This window comes from Balaenoptera ricei, chromosome 3 (assembly GCF_028023285.1).
Source record: "Balaenoptera ricei isolate mBalRic1 chromosome 3, mBalRic1.hap2, whole genome shotgun sequence".
NCBI lineage: Eukaryota > Metazoa > Chordata > Mammalia > Artiodactyla > Balaenopteridae > Balaenoptera > Balaenoptera ricei.
The window spans coordinates 168,576,146-168,592,067 of NC_082641.1; the positions used below are offsets into that span (position 1 = coordinate 168,576,146).

At 39.7% G+C, this 15,922-nt stretch overlaps 1 protein-coding gene across 1 annotated transcript; it reads right to left on the reverse strand.

Annotated features, from left to right (window-relative positions):
- Positions 1–1,476: 1,476 nt before the first annotated feature.
- Positions 1,477–9,209, reverse strand: LOC132363464 (zinc finger protein 260-like). The gene is made up of 5 exons (XM_059919152.1): positions 9,183–9,209; positions 8,436–8,562; positions 3,663–3,758; positions 3,393–3,472; positions 1,477–2,919 (listed from the first exon to the last, which is right to left on the reverse strand). The coding sequence occupies exons 1-5, from the start codon at positions 9,207–9,209 to the stop codon at positions 1,477–1,479; spliced, it is 1,773 nt and encodes a 590-aa protein (XP_059775135.1).
- Between the last annotated feature and the right edge of the window lie 6,713 nt (positions 9,210–15,922).

Here is a 15,922-nt window from a genome sequence, read left to right on the forward strand (position 1 = left end):
AAATGAATCTCAAAAATGTAATGTTGAGTAGAAGAAGCCAGGCACAAATGATAACATACGGTATCAGGCACAGAGTGCACATAACCTTAAATACACTAAAAATCATTGAATTTTACACTTCAAATGGGTGAACTTTTGTGGTATGTGAATTATATCTCAGTAAAGTTGTTTTTAAAATACATGACTCCAGGGAATTCCCTGGCAGTCCAGTGGTTAGGACTCAGCGCTCACTGCCTGGGCCCAGGTTCGATCCCTGGTCGGGGAACTAAGATTCCGCAAGCCTTGCAGCGTGGCCAAAAAAAAAAGGCACAAATGAACTTATTTAGGTAACATAAACGGACTCACAGACATAGAAAACAAACTCATGGTTACCAAAGGGAAAAGGGGTGAGGAAGGGATAAATTAGGAGTTTAGGATTAGCAGATACAAACTACTATATATAAAATAGATAAACAACAAAGTCCTACATTCTACTGTATAGCACAGGGAACTATATTCAATATCCTATAATAAACCATAATGGAAAAGAATATGAAAAAGAATATGTATATATATCTATAACTGAATCACTTTACTGTACACCAGAAACGAAGACAACATTGTAAATCAACTATAGTTTAACTTAAAAAATCAAAAAGACATGATTCATAGAGTACCTACATTCTGGTGGTAGGAATCAGAGTGATTAGTAATGGAAAGAGCATTAAAGAATGATTCTCAGGTGCCTATTATACCCTATATCTTAACCAGAGTGTACAGTAGTTAATACAGAAGTGTTCTACCTTGTAAAAATTCATGCAATTGTACATTCTTGTACATGTTAAATGTAAACAAAATGTGTTGGAAAAAGTTCAGAATTCCAAGGAGAATTTCACCATCTGCAATCTTCATGGGAAAGTTCATTACAGACCTTGTGCAGGCAATGGTAGGTTAGGACACATGAAATATACAGGTACACAGATGATTTGTAAGCACAACTTAAGAGCTTTATCCAATAGGTAAACATCTATTAAACATACATCCCTGTACCAAATAATTTTTCACTTTTGTTACCATATATAAAAATTTATTTTTAAAAACTGACCATCTGTGGACTCTATTGGTTAGTGACTAGTCAATTAGGAGTGAAAAAAGAAAAACAAAAAACCTCCCTACCACCACCACACACACAAAACAAAGGAACAAACACATGGAAAACATGGTGGCTTAAAACATTAGGCGTTTATTTTTCTCAAGTAACAAGTCTTGAAGATATTAAAACATTTTCCCTTCAGCGTTATATCTTCTAAGGGATAATGAATGAATAAAGGATTTCTCACAGTCATTGCGTAACTTAGGTTTCTTCCATATATGCATTACTTAGAGGCTTTCTCACATTCTTCACAACCAGTTCTTTTCACCTAGCATTTGGTTGTATGTCTTAAAGATTGAGAGTTCACTGAAAGCTACTTTACATGGATATCATTAAAAGGGGGTTTATTGAGCATGAGTTCTCTCATGACGCCAAAGGGGTAAGGATTTACTGAAACCTTGCCCGCAGACATTGCATTTATAGGGTTTTTCTTTAGTATGTATTCTTTTGTGCACAATGAGATTACACTTAACATTGAAGGATTTTCCACATTGATTACACTCATAGGGTTTCTCTCCAGTGTGAGTTCTCATGTGTACTTTAAGGGACACATGCCTGGTAAAAGCTTTTCCACACTGACTGCACTTAAAAGGTTTCTTGTCCCTGGTATGGATTTTCATATGCCTCCTATGAGATAAGAGACCACGGAAGGTTTTCCCACATTCCTTACATTCATGTGTCAATTTCATGTGAATTTTCTTGTGTAAAACAAGGAAAGATTTCACTCTGAAGTCTTTTCCACATTGAATACATGTAAAGGGTTTTTCTCCAGTGTGAATTCTCACATGTTCCTTAAGACATGAACGATCCCTGAAAGCTTTCCCACAGTCATTGCACTTACAGGGTTTCTCTCCAGTATGAATTTTCTTGTGTGTGATAAGGTTGGAGCTCAGGCTAAAAGCTTTCCCACACTTATCACACTTGAACGGTTTCTCTCCAGTATGTATCCGTAGGTGTATCTTAAGAGATGACTTACTACTCAGGGCTTTACCACAATGGCTACATTCAATGGACTTCTCTCCAGTGTGGATTCTCTTATGTCTTTTAAAATATGGGAGAATACTGAAGGTTTTCCCACAATCATTGCACGTATAGGGTTTCTCTCCAGTATGTGTCATCTGGTGTATGGTAAGCCTATAGCTTCTACTGAAGGTTTTGGTGCATTGATCACATTTGTAAGGTTTTTCTCCTGAATGCGTCCCTGAATGTTGTCTGAGAAGTGAGCTATCGCGGAAGGTTTTTCCACAGTCACAGCACTCATACGGCTTCTCCCCGGTATGAATTCTCTTGTGACGCGTAAGGTAAGAGCTTGAGCTGTAGGCTTTCCCACACTGATCACACTTAAACGGTTTTTCTCCAGTGTGGGTTCTCATGTGCAACTTAATGGATGAATGGCTCTGTAATACTTTACCACACTGATTACACTCAACAGGTTTCTCTCTAATGTGACTTTTTTCATCCTTCTTAAGGTATGAGATTGAATTTACGACTTTCCCCAAGTCGCTGCACTCATAGGATGCCTCTTCTGTATGTTGTCTCTTGTGCCCAGCTAAGTTAGAACTCCTGAGGAAGGCATTCTCATCTTTTTTACATTCATAAGATTTTTCCCGAGGAAGAATTCCCTCAGGTGGCTTAAGATGTGAAGAATCTCTAAGGCCTTTTGCAGAGTCAAGGTATCGATGGGGTTTCTTGCTAGGGTAAATTTTATTCTGAGTAATGCTAGATTTCACACTGAAGGCTTCAACAATTTCACTGCATTGAATGGGATTGCCTCCAAGAGCTTGTTCCTATTGATTAAAATATGAGTTACGATCACAGGATTTATCATGTTCATGACTGAGAATCTCCCCCGACATAAATTCTGATACATCTAATGAGCACTTTATTAGCATGAGAGTTCCACATTTTCTTAGTGAATATGCAGTTTCAGACTGAATTTATCAGCTTGAATAAGCTGATTGCTCTACCAGATGGCTTCACTGGAGTCTCTTCAACAGATTTAAGATAAAATTGCCTTAGAGTGAGTATCTTAAACATTTAACAACTAATTCCATTATGCAAATATTTACTTTGGGGATTCTCTGTAACCATTTTTGGAACTAAGTTATGAGTTTCCTTCAAATGAATACTTAGAGAATCTTCTGCTTTCTATTGGTGAAATGAGTGTGATATCACTCATATTACCCTCTAGTCCTTTTCTATCTTACAGAATTCTGGACTTCTAATGTGAGGACAAGAAATTATCCCATGTGACTCTTACCTTCTTGCCATTGAGCATATATTTCTCCAAAATACTTTGTTTTTGCTGTGGTTGTTTGGTTTTAAGGAGAATCAGCTCATCTGAACAAAGTGGGAAAAAGTTTTGTAAAAGACATGGTGACAATATGCTGACAAAAAGCAGGTAATGCGCCAACCCAATCTGAAACAAATGGGAAACATAACCTCAAGTTCCTAGAGTATAAAATAGTGGGATGTATAGCACAGGGAACAGATCTTGTAGGTAAGACATTCATATATGCCTGGTGCTCACCTGAACAGGTGTTTTGGTGAATTCTTCTCTCTACTATCTCCATTTCGTCTTCCTGCTCCATCTGGGTGATGAGAGGAGGCTTGCTGAGTTGATGTCCTATTATGGGGAATGATACATATGAGAGGACCATGCAGTGTACAACAAAAACTACCATCAAACTGTGACAACAACTTGGTCTTTGAGGTTCTGAAGATAGGCAGTTATGACTTTATAAGCAGCAAAATGACAAAATTCTAACAGAGAATGCAAAAGTAAAGCATTTCAGAGATCAACTTTCCATAAATGGAAAATTGTCTTTCCAAGAGAAATTACTGAACCTTGGTAAAAGAACAAAATCTGTGACATTTTAATTTAAGAATATTCCCATCCCTTGGGAATTCCCTGGTGGTCCAGTGGTTAGGACTCTGTGCTCTCACTGCCAAAGGCCTGGGTTTGATCCCTGGTCAGGGAACTAATATCCCATAAGCCACATGGCGCAGCCAAAAAAAAGAAGAAAAAATGGCCAAAACCAGTAGTGCTGCAGTCAACAGAGAGGTCTGACTTCTTTGGGAGCTCTGTTCAAAGAACCATCCCCAGAACACAGACAATATTTTTTTTTTCTAAACTTGCAGCTCCCTAGAAAATCTCTACACTCAGGGTGGTGTGGCTATTTGTTTTTTACTCAGAGCTCAGCTTAGCAGATAAAAAAAGCCCTTAACCCCAAGGCATTACCCAAACAATGGCAACCAGCTAGTAACATCCCCATATGCTTAAGGCTCTGATTTCACTTGGGGAAAACAGAAGGCTGGCTGGGAATTTGAAAGGAAAACAAGAACTAGACAAACCACAGGGAATTTTGAGAGGCTCCCAACAAGTTCCTGGGGATCTAAAAGGCTGTGTGCATGAGTGAGGCTACGCACATGCCCAGGAAATATCTAGGAAAGAATAAGTCCCAAGTCACTTACCTTTGGTGGACTTTAAGACCCTGTCCAAGCCCAAGCAGGAAGTGAAAGCTAAGCCTGTCTTGTAAGCTGTGCCTTGCCTGAAGCTTAAAGCTGTGACTTCTCCCATAGATCCCCCTGGCAAAGGGTAGAAGAGATACAGGCAAGGCATTTAAGAAAATCTTTTTACCAATCATTGGTGGACTACTAAATTATAATGACCAGCTAGTGACTCCCAGGAAGCCAGGCTTTTAAAATTATGTATTTAAAAAAAAAAAAAAAACATAGGAGAAAGCTCTATGGCTGCACAGTGCAAGGAATACAGAATCTGTAGAATTCATCTAGAAAAGTCACTAAACAAAAAAGAAAAGAAAAGTCACTAAACAAATAAGTACCAGCAAGAAAACAACAAAAGACAGCAATGAAACCAAATCCCCCTAAAATTGAGTTCCCTTACCAAGTTTATGATTATTAATCTTTCTATCCAAAACTGTATTCCCTTTCTTTCTTATCCCCTCTGACCTCAATCCTGTGCTAACTAAACACTAATCAACCAGTCAGATGACTAAAATTGCTGTTGTTGATAACATCATTAATGTACTAAAATTGCTATTATAGATATTATCATTAATGTACCAACTCAAGTTTTTTCTCCAGGGCAAGATGAGCTAGCAGACCCCTAAGCCATGGACCACCAGGCTTAAACCAGAGACATCCTGACTCCCAAAACCATGACTAAGAAATGTCACAGAAATGTGACAAGACAATGATTAATCCCAGCCTCTTTTTTCTTCCTTTAAAAAACCCCCTAACTCAAAGGCCAAGTTGGGGTGGATCTGAGGCTTTCCTCCCACTCCCTTGCTTGGTGCCCTGCAATAAACGCTGTACTTTCCTTCACCATAACCCGGTGTCAGTAGATTAAGCAAAGAAACAGGAAAGTATCCCACATATACAGGAGGAAGAAAAGCAGCCAACAGAAAATGTCCCTTTAAGGGGCCCAGAGTTAGGATTCAGTAGACAAAGATTTAAAATCACCTATTATAAATATACTTAATGGACAAAGACTGAAAACTTTCCCCTAAGATTAGGAACAAGAAAGGGATGTCCACTCTCACCACTTCTTTTCAACATTATACTGGGATTTCTAGCCAGGGGAATTAGGCCAGGAAAAAAGAAATAAACGGCATCCAATTTAGAAAGAAGAAAAGCTCTCTCTATTCCCAGATGTCATGAGCTTATAAATAGAAAATCTTAAGGAGTCTACAAAAAAAAACTATTAGAATAAGGAAGTTCAATACATAGCAAGGTACACGGTCATATACAAAAATCAACTGTATCTCCATAGACTAGAAATGAACATACTGAAAATGAAATCAAGAAAACAATTCCATGGTGATCATTTTACAATGTATAGAAATATCGAATCATTATGTTGTGCACCAGAAACTAACAGTGTTGTAGGTCAATTGTACTTCAAAAACAAACAAACAGAAAACTCAGAGAAAAAGAGATCAGAACTGTGGTTACCAGGTGGGGAAGTTGGGGGAGGGAGAATTAGATGAAAATGGTCAAAAAGTACAAACTTCCAATTATAAGATAAGTAAGTACTAGGGATATAATGTACAGCATAATTAATATAATTAACACTGGTATACATTACACATGAAAGTTGTTGAGAGTAAATCCTGAGTTCTTACCACAAGGAAAAAAAAATTTTTTTCAGGGCTTCCCTGGTGGTGCACTCGTTAAGAATCCGCCTGCCAATGCAGAGGACAAGGGTTCGAGCCCTGGCCTGGGAAGATCCCACATGCCGTGGAGCAACTAAGCCCGTGTGCCACAACTACTGAGCCTGCGCTCTAGAGCCCGCAAGCCACAACTACTGAGCCCGTGTGCCACAACTACTGAAGCCCATGCACCTAGAGCCCGTGCTCCACAACAAGAGAAGCCACTGCAATGAGAAGCCCGCGCACCACAACGAAGAGTAGCCCCCACTCGACGCAACCAGAGAAAGCCCGCACACAGCAATGAAGACCCAATACAGCCAAAAATTAAAAATTAAAAAATTAAATTAAAAAAAAAATTTTTTTTTTCTTTTGCACCTACCAGATGATGGATGTTCACTAAACTTAGTAATTTCCTGATGTATGTAAGTCAAATTCATTATGTTATACATCTTAAACTTATACAGTCTTGTATGTCAATTATATCTCAATAAAACTAGAGGAGAAATAAATAATTTAAAAACTAAAAAGGAAAACAATTCCATTGACAACAGCATCATAAAGAAAATACTTTAGCAATAATTTTAACTAAAGAAGTCTGACTTAGATGTTGAAAAGTACAAAACATTGTTGACAGAATTTAAAGAAGACCTCAATAAGATGTAAAGACATTCCATGTTCATGGCTTGGTAAACATAATATTGTTAATTTGGCAATACTCCCAGATTGGTCTACAGATTTAATGTGACCTTTAGGAAAATCCCACCTGGATTATTTGCAGAAATTGACCAACCACCCTAAAATTCATATGAAAATGCAAGGGATCCAGAATAGTCAAAACAATCTTGAAAAAGAGAAATAAAGTTGGAGAACTCACATTTTCCAATTTCAAACTTACTACAAGGCTCAGCAATCAACAGCACTGTACTGGCATAATGACAGACATATAAACTATTGGAATAAAATTGAGTCCAGAAAAAATATACCAATTTGTACATAAATTTGACTTTCTCAAAATTAAAACCTTTTATGCTGCAAATGATACTATCAAGAAAGTGAAAAGGCAACACACAGAATGAAATATATCTACAAATCATGTATCTGACAAGGGATTTGTATCTCAAAAATAAAAAGAACATTCACAGCTCAGTAGGAAAAAAAGACAGTCCAATTTTCAAATGAACAAAGGATTTAAATAGAGGTTTCTCCAAAGAAGATACACAAATGGTCAATAAACACATGAAAAGATGCTCAACATCATTAGTCATTAGGGAAATGCAAATCTAAAGCACAATGAGATTCCATTTCACAGCTATTAGGATGGCTATAATCAAAAAGACAGGAAATAAGTATTGGTAAGAATGTGGAGAATTTGGAACCTGCATACATTGCTGAAGGGAATGTAAAATGATACAGCCAGTTTGGAAAACAGTTTGGCAGTTCCTCAAAATGTTAAGTATAAAGTTACCAAATGACCCAGCAATTTCACTCTTAGGCATATACCCAAGACAAAGGACAACATATGTCCACACAAAAACTTGTATGTGAATGTTTGTAGCAGCATTGTTCATAACAGCAAGTGTCAAAAATCCAAATGTCCATCAACTGATGAATGGATAAACAAAATGTTGTATATCTATGCAAGAGAATATTATTCAGCAATGAATAGGATGTAAGTACTGACATATGCTACAACAAGGATGAACCTTGAAAACATTATGCTAAGTGAAAATGTAAGTCACAAAAGACCACATTTGGTATGATTCCATTAATATGAAATGCTGAATAGGGAAACCTGTAGAAAAGGGAAGTAGATTAGTTGTCTCCAGGGGCTGCAGGCAGGGAGGAATGAAACACCCTGTAGGCGGAGCAACAAAAATGTTATGGAATTAGACAGTGGTGACGGTTGCACAGCTATATGAATATACTAGACAAAAAAACCCGTTGTTTTGTACACTTCAAATGAGTAAATTATGGTATGTGAATTATGCCTCAATATGGCAATTTTTCTTAAAAGTAAAACCCTACAAAAAAAACTCCTATAGGTGTATCACAAGTTGATTGGGTCTTACTCACCCAAGAAATCCATGCTCAAATTCAGTAAATAAATCAAGGGATTCTGTTAGTCTTACCCAGTGAAGCCAAGTTTCTATAGTTCTCTAGCATCACATCTCTGTACAGTTTTCTCTGAGATGAATTCAGCAATGCCCACTCCTCCTGGGTGAAGTCCATGGCCACATCCTCAAAGGTTATTGAGTTCTAAAATAACAACACATTCTGTCTCAACCAGCCACCAACCCCACCACTGTTCCTGGGGAGAGGATCATGCGCAATGGCACTGGAAATGAAAGACCTGTTTCACAGTAAATTCAAGATTCTGAGGGCTCTTCATTTAACCCAGGACTCAGTTCTCAGAATCTTTCCTTCTTTATTCATGCTCACTCCTTAAGGAATTGCATCCAGCCTCAAGAATTTAAGGCCTCTCTAACACATGATGAACATGTGTTCATAATTGTACTCTCTTCTATCTGCAGGGTTAATCAGAGACCTGAACACATTGCAAGAATGAGAGAAATACTTCCTAAATGAAAAAATTATTTCCCACAGGGTGGCCATACATTTTTTGAGGCTAAGACAGTCTTATATCCTTCTTTTACTTTTTACTTCTTCTACTAACAGCACTAAGCAGGAGAGATGCCTGAAAAAAAACTGTAAGTAGTAAGGTAGTAGAAGAATTATTTTTTGGAAGTCCCTTAACCACCATCAGAAGTTTCAAAATGCAGGTTGGGTTATGAGGCTCCAGAGTAGTGGAAGGAGATGCATTCACCCCAGGGGACAGGAATGTATTTTAGGAGAAAGAAAAAAAATTTATGACTCACTTGTAACCCAGAGTGGAAGTTTTCCATCTCTGTGATCCTCTCATGGGCACAGGAAGGGTCTAGGACAGGCAGAGCTAGAGGAGAGGGTGACATGAGTTTCTAGGCACATACATAGTCTCAACTTTCCTAGCAAGGAAGTTGAAAGTCAGAAAGGTTGAGAGTTGTTACCTTTCCCAGCTTTATAAAATGAATGGATGGGATAAGGAGGTGCCACCCCTAAATTTTCTTCCCTCTCCCCACCATGCACATATGCCCTTCCTCTAAAATCCCAAAGGGCATTGAATCCGACATGAGCAAATTCTGGGGCACCAAGTGTTCGTAGAGCTCCATACCCACCTCCTTTCATTTCAGCCCCTTCTTCCCAGTCCCCTGTGGCTACTCAACTCCCTTATTTTGTGCCCACTTATTCGTGGTAAAGTGAATCTACCCTAGGAACTTACCACATATAGTGGACAGATGTGGGGCTGCCATTTTGCAAGCCTGTAAGTAGTAAATATGATCAGACAGCAACCAGGAGAACAAGGATACTCCTCTTATTGCTTCTACGATCCACCCCAGGCAGGGCTCTGAAATAAAGAAATATTAACAAGAGGATTCACAAGCTTTCTGTTTCTCCTTTGCACTTAGGACAATTACATCATCATGCATCCAGTATGTGTTCCTTTCAGATTCAAGCTGTCTTTGATCCTGGGTCATTGTTTTGCATGCCACGTACAGCCTCAAAGCAATATAGTGGGTATTCTTGACCTTCCCCATTCCTAATGTACATCCTCCACATTATGAAACCACATTACCCACCACTTATCAAAAATTCCATCTCCACTGAGGCACTTCACTGGCTTCTCCCCTGAATTAGCACCAACATATAGACCTGACCCATTAAAGTCACTGTCACCTGACTCCCATTCTTCATTGTAACTCCCATCCCTGCTCTGATTCAAGATGATTCCATGTTCTTGGGCATAAACTAGCAAACGTCCATGGCTTCCACATCTCAACCGAACACCTTAAATTTATCATCACCTGAGACTCTTGCTCTCTACGAAGGCAAAAAGTCAGACATCCCACTTTCTGAACACAGTAGGTATACTTCCATCTTGTTCACTTTTTTGCCTGTATTGCATCTGCTTTCCTACCTCATAGAAGCTTCCAAGCCATCCATACTTCCACCATATTGCTATTTATAATCCTCATTTCCTTGGCACTAAATATGAAATGCCATGGCCCATCACTTCAATTAATATATTTTCTAAAACCTCAAATTCTTCTCTGAGGAATCATAACACCTGCCTTAGATAATTCCAACCATCTGTCTATCCTGCCTGGGTAATTCCTATCCAATAAGTTATACGGGAAGCACTAAAAATTTGAGTCCACGTACTCTAAATGGGGCTTCAACACTAAAGGAAAAGCCCAACAGGCAATTTAACCTCCTAGTTATCCAAAGACCTTTTCACAGTTCCTGCAAGATTTTGAATCTCATGTGGTCTCAACATTATCTCTTCAATAACAAATGATCTTACATCTGACTTTGCAGAGAAACTCTAACAATGAAGGAAGGATTCCTCATTTTCTTGCCACTAGTACGAAAGTAGTTCCACAGCATCATGGTTTCTTTCACTTTGCAAACAAGATATGTCTGCCTTCTTATCTAAAGTCAGTATCTGCTACTTTGCCATGTCATGTTTCCCACCTTTGGCACATTTTGAGCTGGGTACTTCTTTGTTATGGGGGTACCATCCTGTCATTGTAGGATGCTTAGTAGAATCCCTGGGCTCTATCCACTAGATGTCAGTAGTATCCCCTCTAGTTGTGAAAGGGGTATTGCCAAATGTCCCCTAGAGGGCAAAATTTCCCCTTTAAGAACCACTGGTCTAATCCCTTCCTACCTTCTCAGAAAGCTTGCTTTATTAATTATTCCTTTGCTCTTTTCCATCACCATCAACTTCTACTCCACTATACTCATACTTCTAACATTGAAACATAATCAAAGATGTCCCATCTTACAACAAAGTCCTACTGTATAGCAACAGAGAACTGTATTCAGTATCCTATGATAAACCATAATGGAAAAGAATATTAAAAAAAAAAAAAAGGAATGTTAAAAAAAAAATGAAGAGAAAGTGCATGGGCTTGGAGACAGGTATTTTCCTTGCTAATTTTTTTTCCTTTTTCCTTTGTAATTTTTCTAAAGTTTGAGAGTTATCTTAAGATAAGTGATTGCATATTTTTACATCTTCTCAACATTGCCTTGCATTTTCTAATACATATTGCCTTGCATCTCTTCTTTCTAAATAAACGTTCTTGTTCATCTGAAAAAAATTTAAAATCTCCCATCTTGAAACAAATTCATGCCTTGGGTCCCACTTGGCCCTACAGTTACTGCTCAGTCCCTCTTCCTTTTCTCCATCCAGCTTCTGGAAAGACTGGTATACCCTCTCATTCTCCCCGTTTCCTCACCTCCCTTAATTACACCCCAAACTGGTTTCTGTCTCACCACCACCTCACTGACACTGCTCTGCCAAGACTGCCAAGGATTTAAGAGGATTAATCCAGTGAATGCCATTCTGTCTTTTTTTTTTTTTTTTTAATTATTTATTTATTTATTTAATTTACTTATGGCTGTGTTGGGTCTTCGTTTCTGTGCGAGGGCTTTCTCTAGTTGTGGCAAGTGGGGGCCACTCTTCATCGCGGTGCGCGGGCCTCTTATTATCGCGATCTCTCTTGTTGCGGAGCACAGACTCCAGACGCGCAGGCTCAGTAGTTGTGGCTCACGGGCTTAGTTGCTCCGCGGCATGTGGGATCTTCCCAGACCAGGGCATGAACCTGTGTCCCTGCCATTGGCAGGCAGAGTCTCAACCACTGCGCCACCAGGGAAGCCCGCCATTCTGTCTTTGACTTAGTTCGTTCATCAGAAAAATTCTATCACTACTTTCTTCTATAAATCAGCCTCTTTTCTGGGCTTTTGTGACCATAATCTCCTGGTTGGCATCTTATTTCTCTGGCCACTCTCTTTCAGGCTCATTGGCCGGCTCCTCTCCCACTGTTGACTGTCCTCAAGGCTCAGTCCTGGCCCTTATCTCTCACCTTATTCTGTGTATTCCACATCTATGTATTCCCTTGAAATTAAATTCTATCTCGGGACTTCCCTGGTGGCGCAGCGGAAGACTCTGCGTTCCCAATGCAGAGGGCCTGGGTTAGATTCCCTGGTCAGGGAACTAGATCCCACATGCATGCCACAACTAAGAGTTCGTCTGCCACAACTAAGGAGCCCACGTGCCGCAACTAAGACCCGGTGCAACCAAATAAATAAATAAATATTATAAATAAATAAATAAATTCCATCTCTATGCTCATAACACCCAAATCTCCCGTTTGAGAACTCAAATCTGAGCTTAAGACTCATGTATTCCTGCTGCCTTTTCAACTACGGCCATCTAAACGTTTTGTAGGCACCTTTGAAGAAACTTACCAGACTGAACTTATCTCTTCCCCAAAACTGTTTTCACTTCAAACATCTGCACTCTCAGTTAGGAGTACTAATGCTCTAGGTATTCAGAGCAGGCAGAAGGCATCACTGGTATCACACCCTTTACCCCACCCCACAGCTATAATTAATTAAAACTGAAGATTAATTATTTGATAAGCGCTTCTCCCCTCCTGTGGGCTCGACTCAATTAAAACTCACAGAATCCTTGACTCCTCTCCATCAGCCCACAACAGCCATTGAAATTTTAAAATATGGGCACACTTTTTCCCCCATCCCCCAAAGGCAGCTATCACCTGAAACCTAAAACTATTCCTTTGTAGACTTCTCCACCCTACCACACAGCAGAAACTGACAAAGACTAATCCAAGCCACACCCCTTCTCCACCCAACTCCAATCATTTCTTCAATGGTGCTCTCTCCAGAGAAAATCCCAACTACTAAATTCTTCCCCGTTCCCTGCCACACATGGATAATTTTTCCTTTGTCATTTTTCTGTCCATTTAAATGTCATTTCCTCAGAATCACCTTTATTGTGAGCCCCGTATTTAATATAAAGCCAATCTTATTTTATTGTCTGAGCTCTCTCTATTCTTCCTATGTAGCCCTCAGAATTTGTAATTATATATTTAGTTCTTTGCTTACTTATATTTTCTCTTCCACTAGATTGTAATGTCCAAGAGAATGGCCTTTTCTTTTTTTTCTTTTTTTTTTTTTAATAAGAAACCATATGATTCAAGGCACATATACATAATTCATTAGTTTTTTTTTTTTAATTTATTTATTTATTTATTTTTGGCTGTGTTGGGTCTTCGTTTCTGTGCGAGTGCCCTCTCCAGTTGTGGCAAGCGGGGGCCACTCTTATCGCGGTGCGGGGGCCTCTCACTATCGCAGCCTCTCTTGTTGCGGAGCACAGGCTCCAGACGCGTAGGCTCAGTAGTTGTGGCTCGCGGGCCTAGCCGCTCCGTGGCATGTGGGATCTTCCCAGACCAGGGCTCGAACCCGTGTGCCCTGCATTGGCAGGCAGATTCTCAACCACTGCGCCACCAGGGAAGCCCGCCTTTTCTTATTAAAACCCTATACCCAGTCACTAGCACATCACTAGCCACATTGTAAAGCGTACAGCATTCTGGGCTCAGAAATGAATGAGTATGGATTCAACCTTCAATCTATCCCCCCAAATCATCACTTTGTTCTACTTTGTAACCATCAAGAGTCTAGATTACCATCACTCATTCCTAAATCCTACTACTAACCCTTAATCTTTTCTCCACCAGTCAAGCTTGTCCTCTGCACTCCATCCTCACCAGGCATCCTCATGGTGCAGCGAGCTCTGCTAAACACAAATCTAATTGTTGATGCCCCTGCTCACAATGGCTTCCCACCAGCATTAAATTAAATTAAACCCTGAACTTGCTTTCCAGATTACAAGTCATGTGGCTGAGACTCCTGCAATCTAGTTCACTTTCCTCCTCTCTTGCTTCTTTTTTCAGCCATGTCCTGTCTTGCTCACATCCTGGTACAATCCAGGGATTTTAGCTGCTTCAGGGATTTTTACATGTGCAGAGTCCTCCTGCTAAAATGCTCTCCCCATTCCTGGCCCCATCACAGCCTAGCCCACTGCCTGTCTGTATCCTAGTCATTTCTAAGACTGTGGATTTTGGCTTCAATAACTTTTTTTTTTTTCCAAGAGGCTTTATGAGCCCTTAGACTGAGTCCTCCCTTGACGTGCTCTCATTTAAAATAACTCAGGGACTTCCCTGGTGGTCCAATGGTTAACACTCTCTGCTCCCAATGCAGGGGGCATGGATTCCAACCCTGGTCAGGGAACTAAGATCCCACATGCCGTGGGCAGGGCCAAAAAATAATTTAAAAAATAAAATAACTCAAAACCAGCTATCATTTCCAAGCAGGCTTGATGGTTGGACTGTAAACTCCAGAGGACCTAACCCTTATAAATTTTGTTTGCCATTGTACCCGTGGGCCTGAGCAAAGAGTAACAGGCTCGGTGTAGGCATGTAATAAATATTTGTGGACCACTGACAGGAGACAAAAACTCACCCGGGGAATTTTTCAGTGTGAACACACTAAATGATAAGTATAGGGGACTTCCCTGGTGGCGCAGTGGTTAAGAATCCGCCTGCCAATGCAGGGGACACTGGTTCAAGCCCTGGTCCAGGAAGATCCCACATGTGGCAGAGCAACTAAGCCCATGCGCCACAACTACTGAGCCTGTGCTCTAGAGGCCCATGAGCCACAACTACTGAAGCCTGTGCACCTAGAGCCCGGCTCTGCAACAAGAGAAGCCACCACAATGAGAAGCCCGCACACCGCCACGAAGACCCAATGCAGCCAAAAAAATAATAATAATAAATAATAAATTTTTAAAATAAATAAATAAAAAATAAATGATAAGAATCACTAAAACATATGTAATACATGATAAAAACAAGAAGCTTGTTAGTGAGTCTTAAAAATAATGTGAATTCTATTTAAGTAAAGGAAGCATCAAATTCTGTAAGAGAATACTCATTTATAACCAAATTACTTGCATTTAAAAGTTGATGCCTAATTTGCTTTTATTATGTTTTATATGGTTTGGGGGAAAACAAATATTTAATTAACACAGCACTAGGTAAAACTCATTCCATATAAAGTCAATTGAACTCTCATTTCAGGTAGTACCTTAATGAAATTTGCATCACTTTTTAAAGAATGTCTTGACTTTCAAGTGTTGGGGGTTGTCAGGTTAGCTGAGCTCACTTGAAAAGAACAAAGCCGACCTTAATAGTAGAACTCATAATTAAAAGGTAAATAAATTGCCCATCCTGACACCCTGTGAACAAAGCCTTTGTGGATGAAAACCTGCTGTCTGCCTCTACAAGGATGAAGTCACTAGCCACTGCAGTGGCTGACCTTCAATACACCCTGAAAGGAGTTCAGGGCAGAGCTGAGGAATGAGGCGCTCTGTGCTCTGGGAAAAACTGGCAGAACAGGTCTTCAGATAGTTAGATATTCTTCAGGAGAAGATTTTATGAGACCAATTTCTTGCATCTTCTTCTATCTAGAAAAGGACTAAAATCATTGACAGAGACATCTGTTCCTCATGACTAGTAGCAACCCTCTGCCAACATGTGTGCTTCATTGCATGTGTCCCCCTTCACCCAAATCACATGTATACTGACCTCCCCCCTACCTTTTTGGGATCAGTTCCTCAGAGCTATCTGAGAGGCTGTCTCCTAGGTTATAGTCC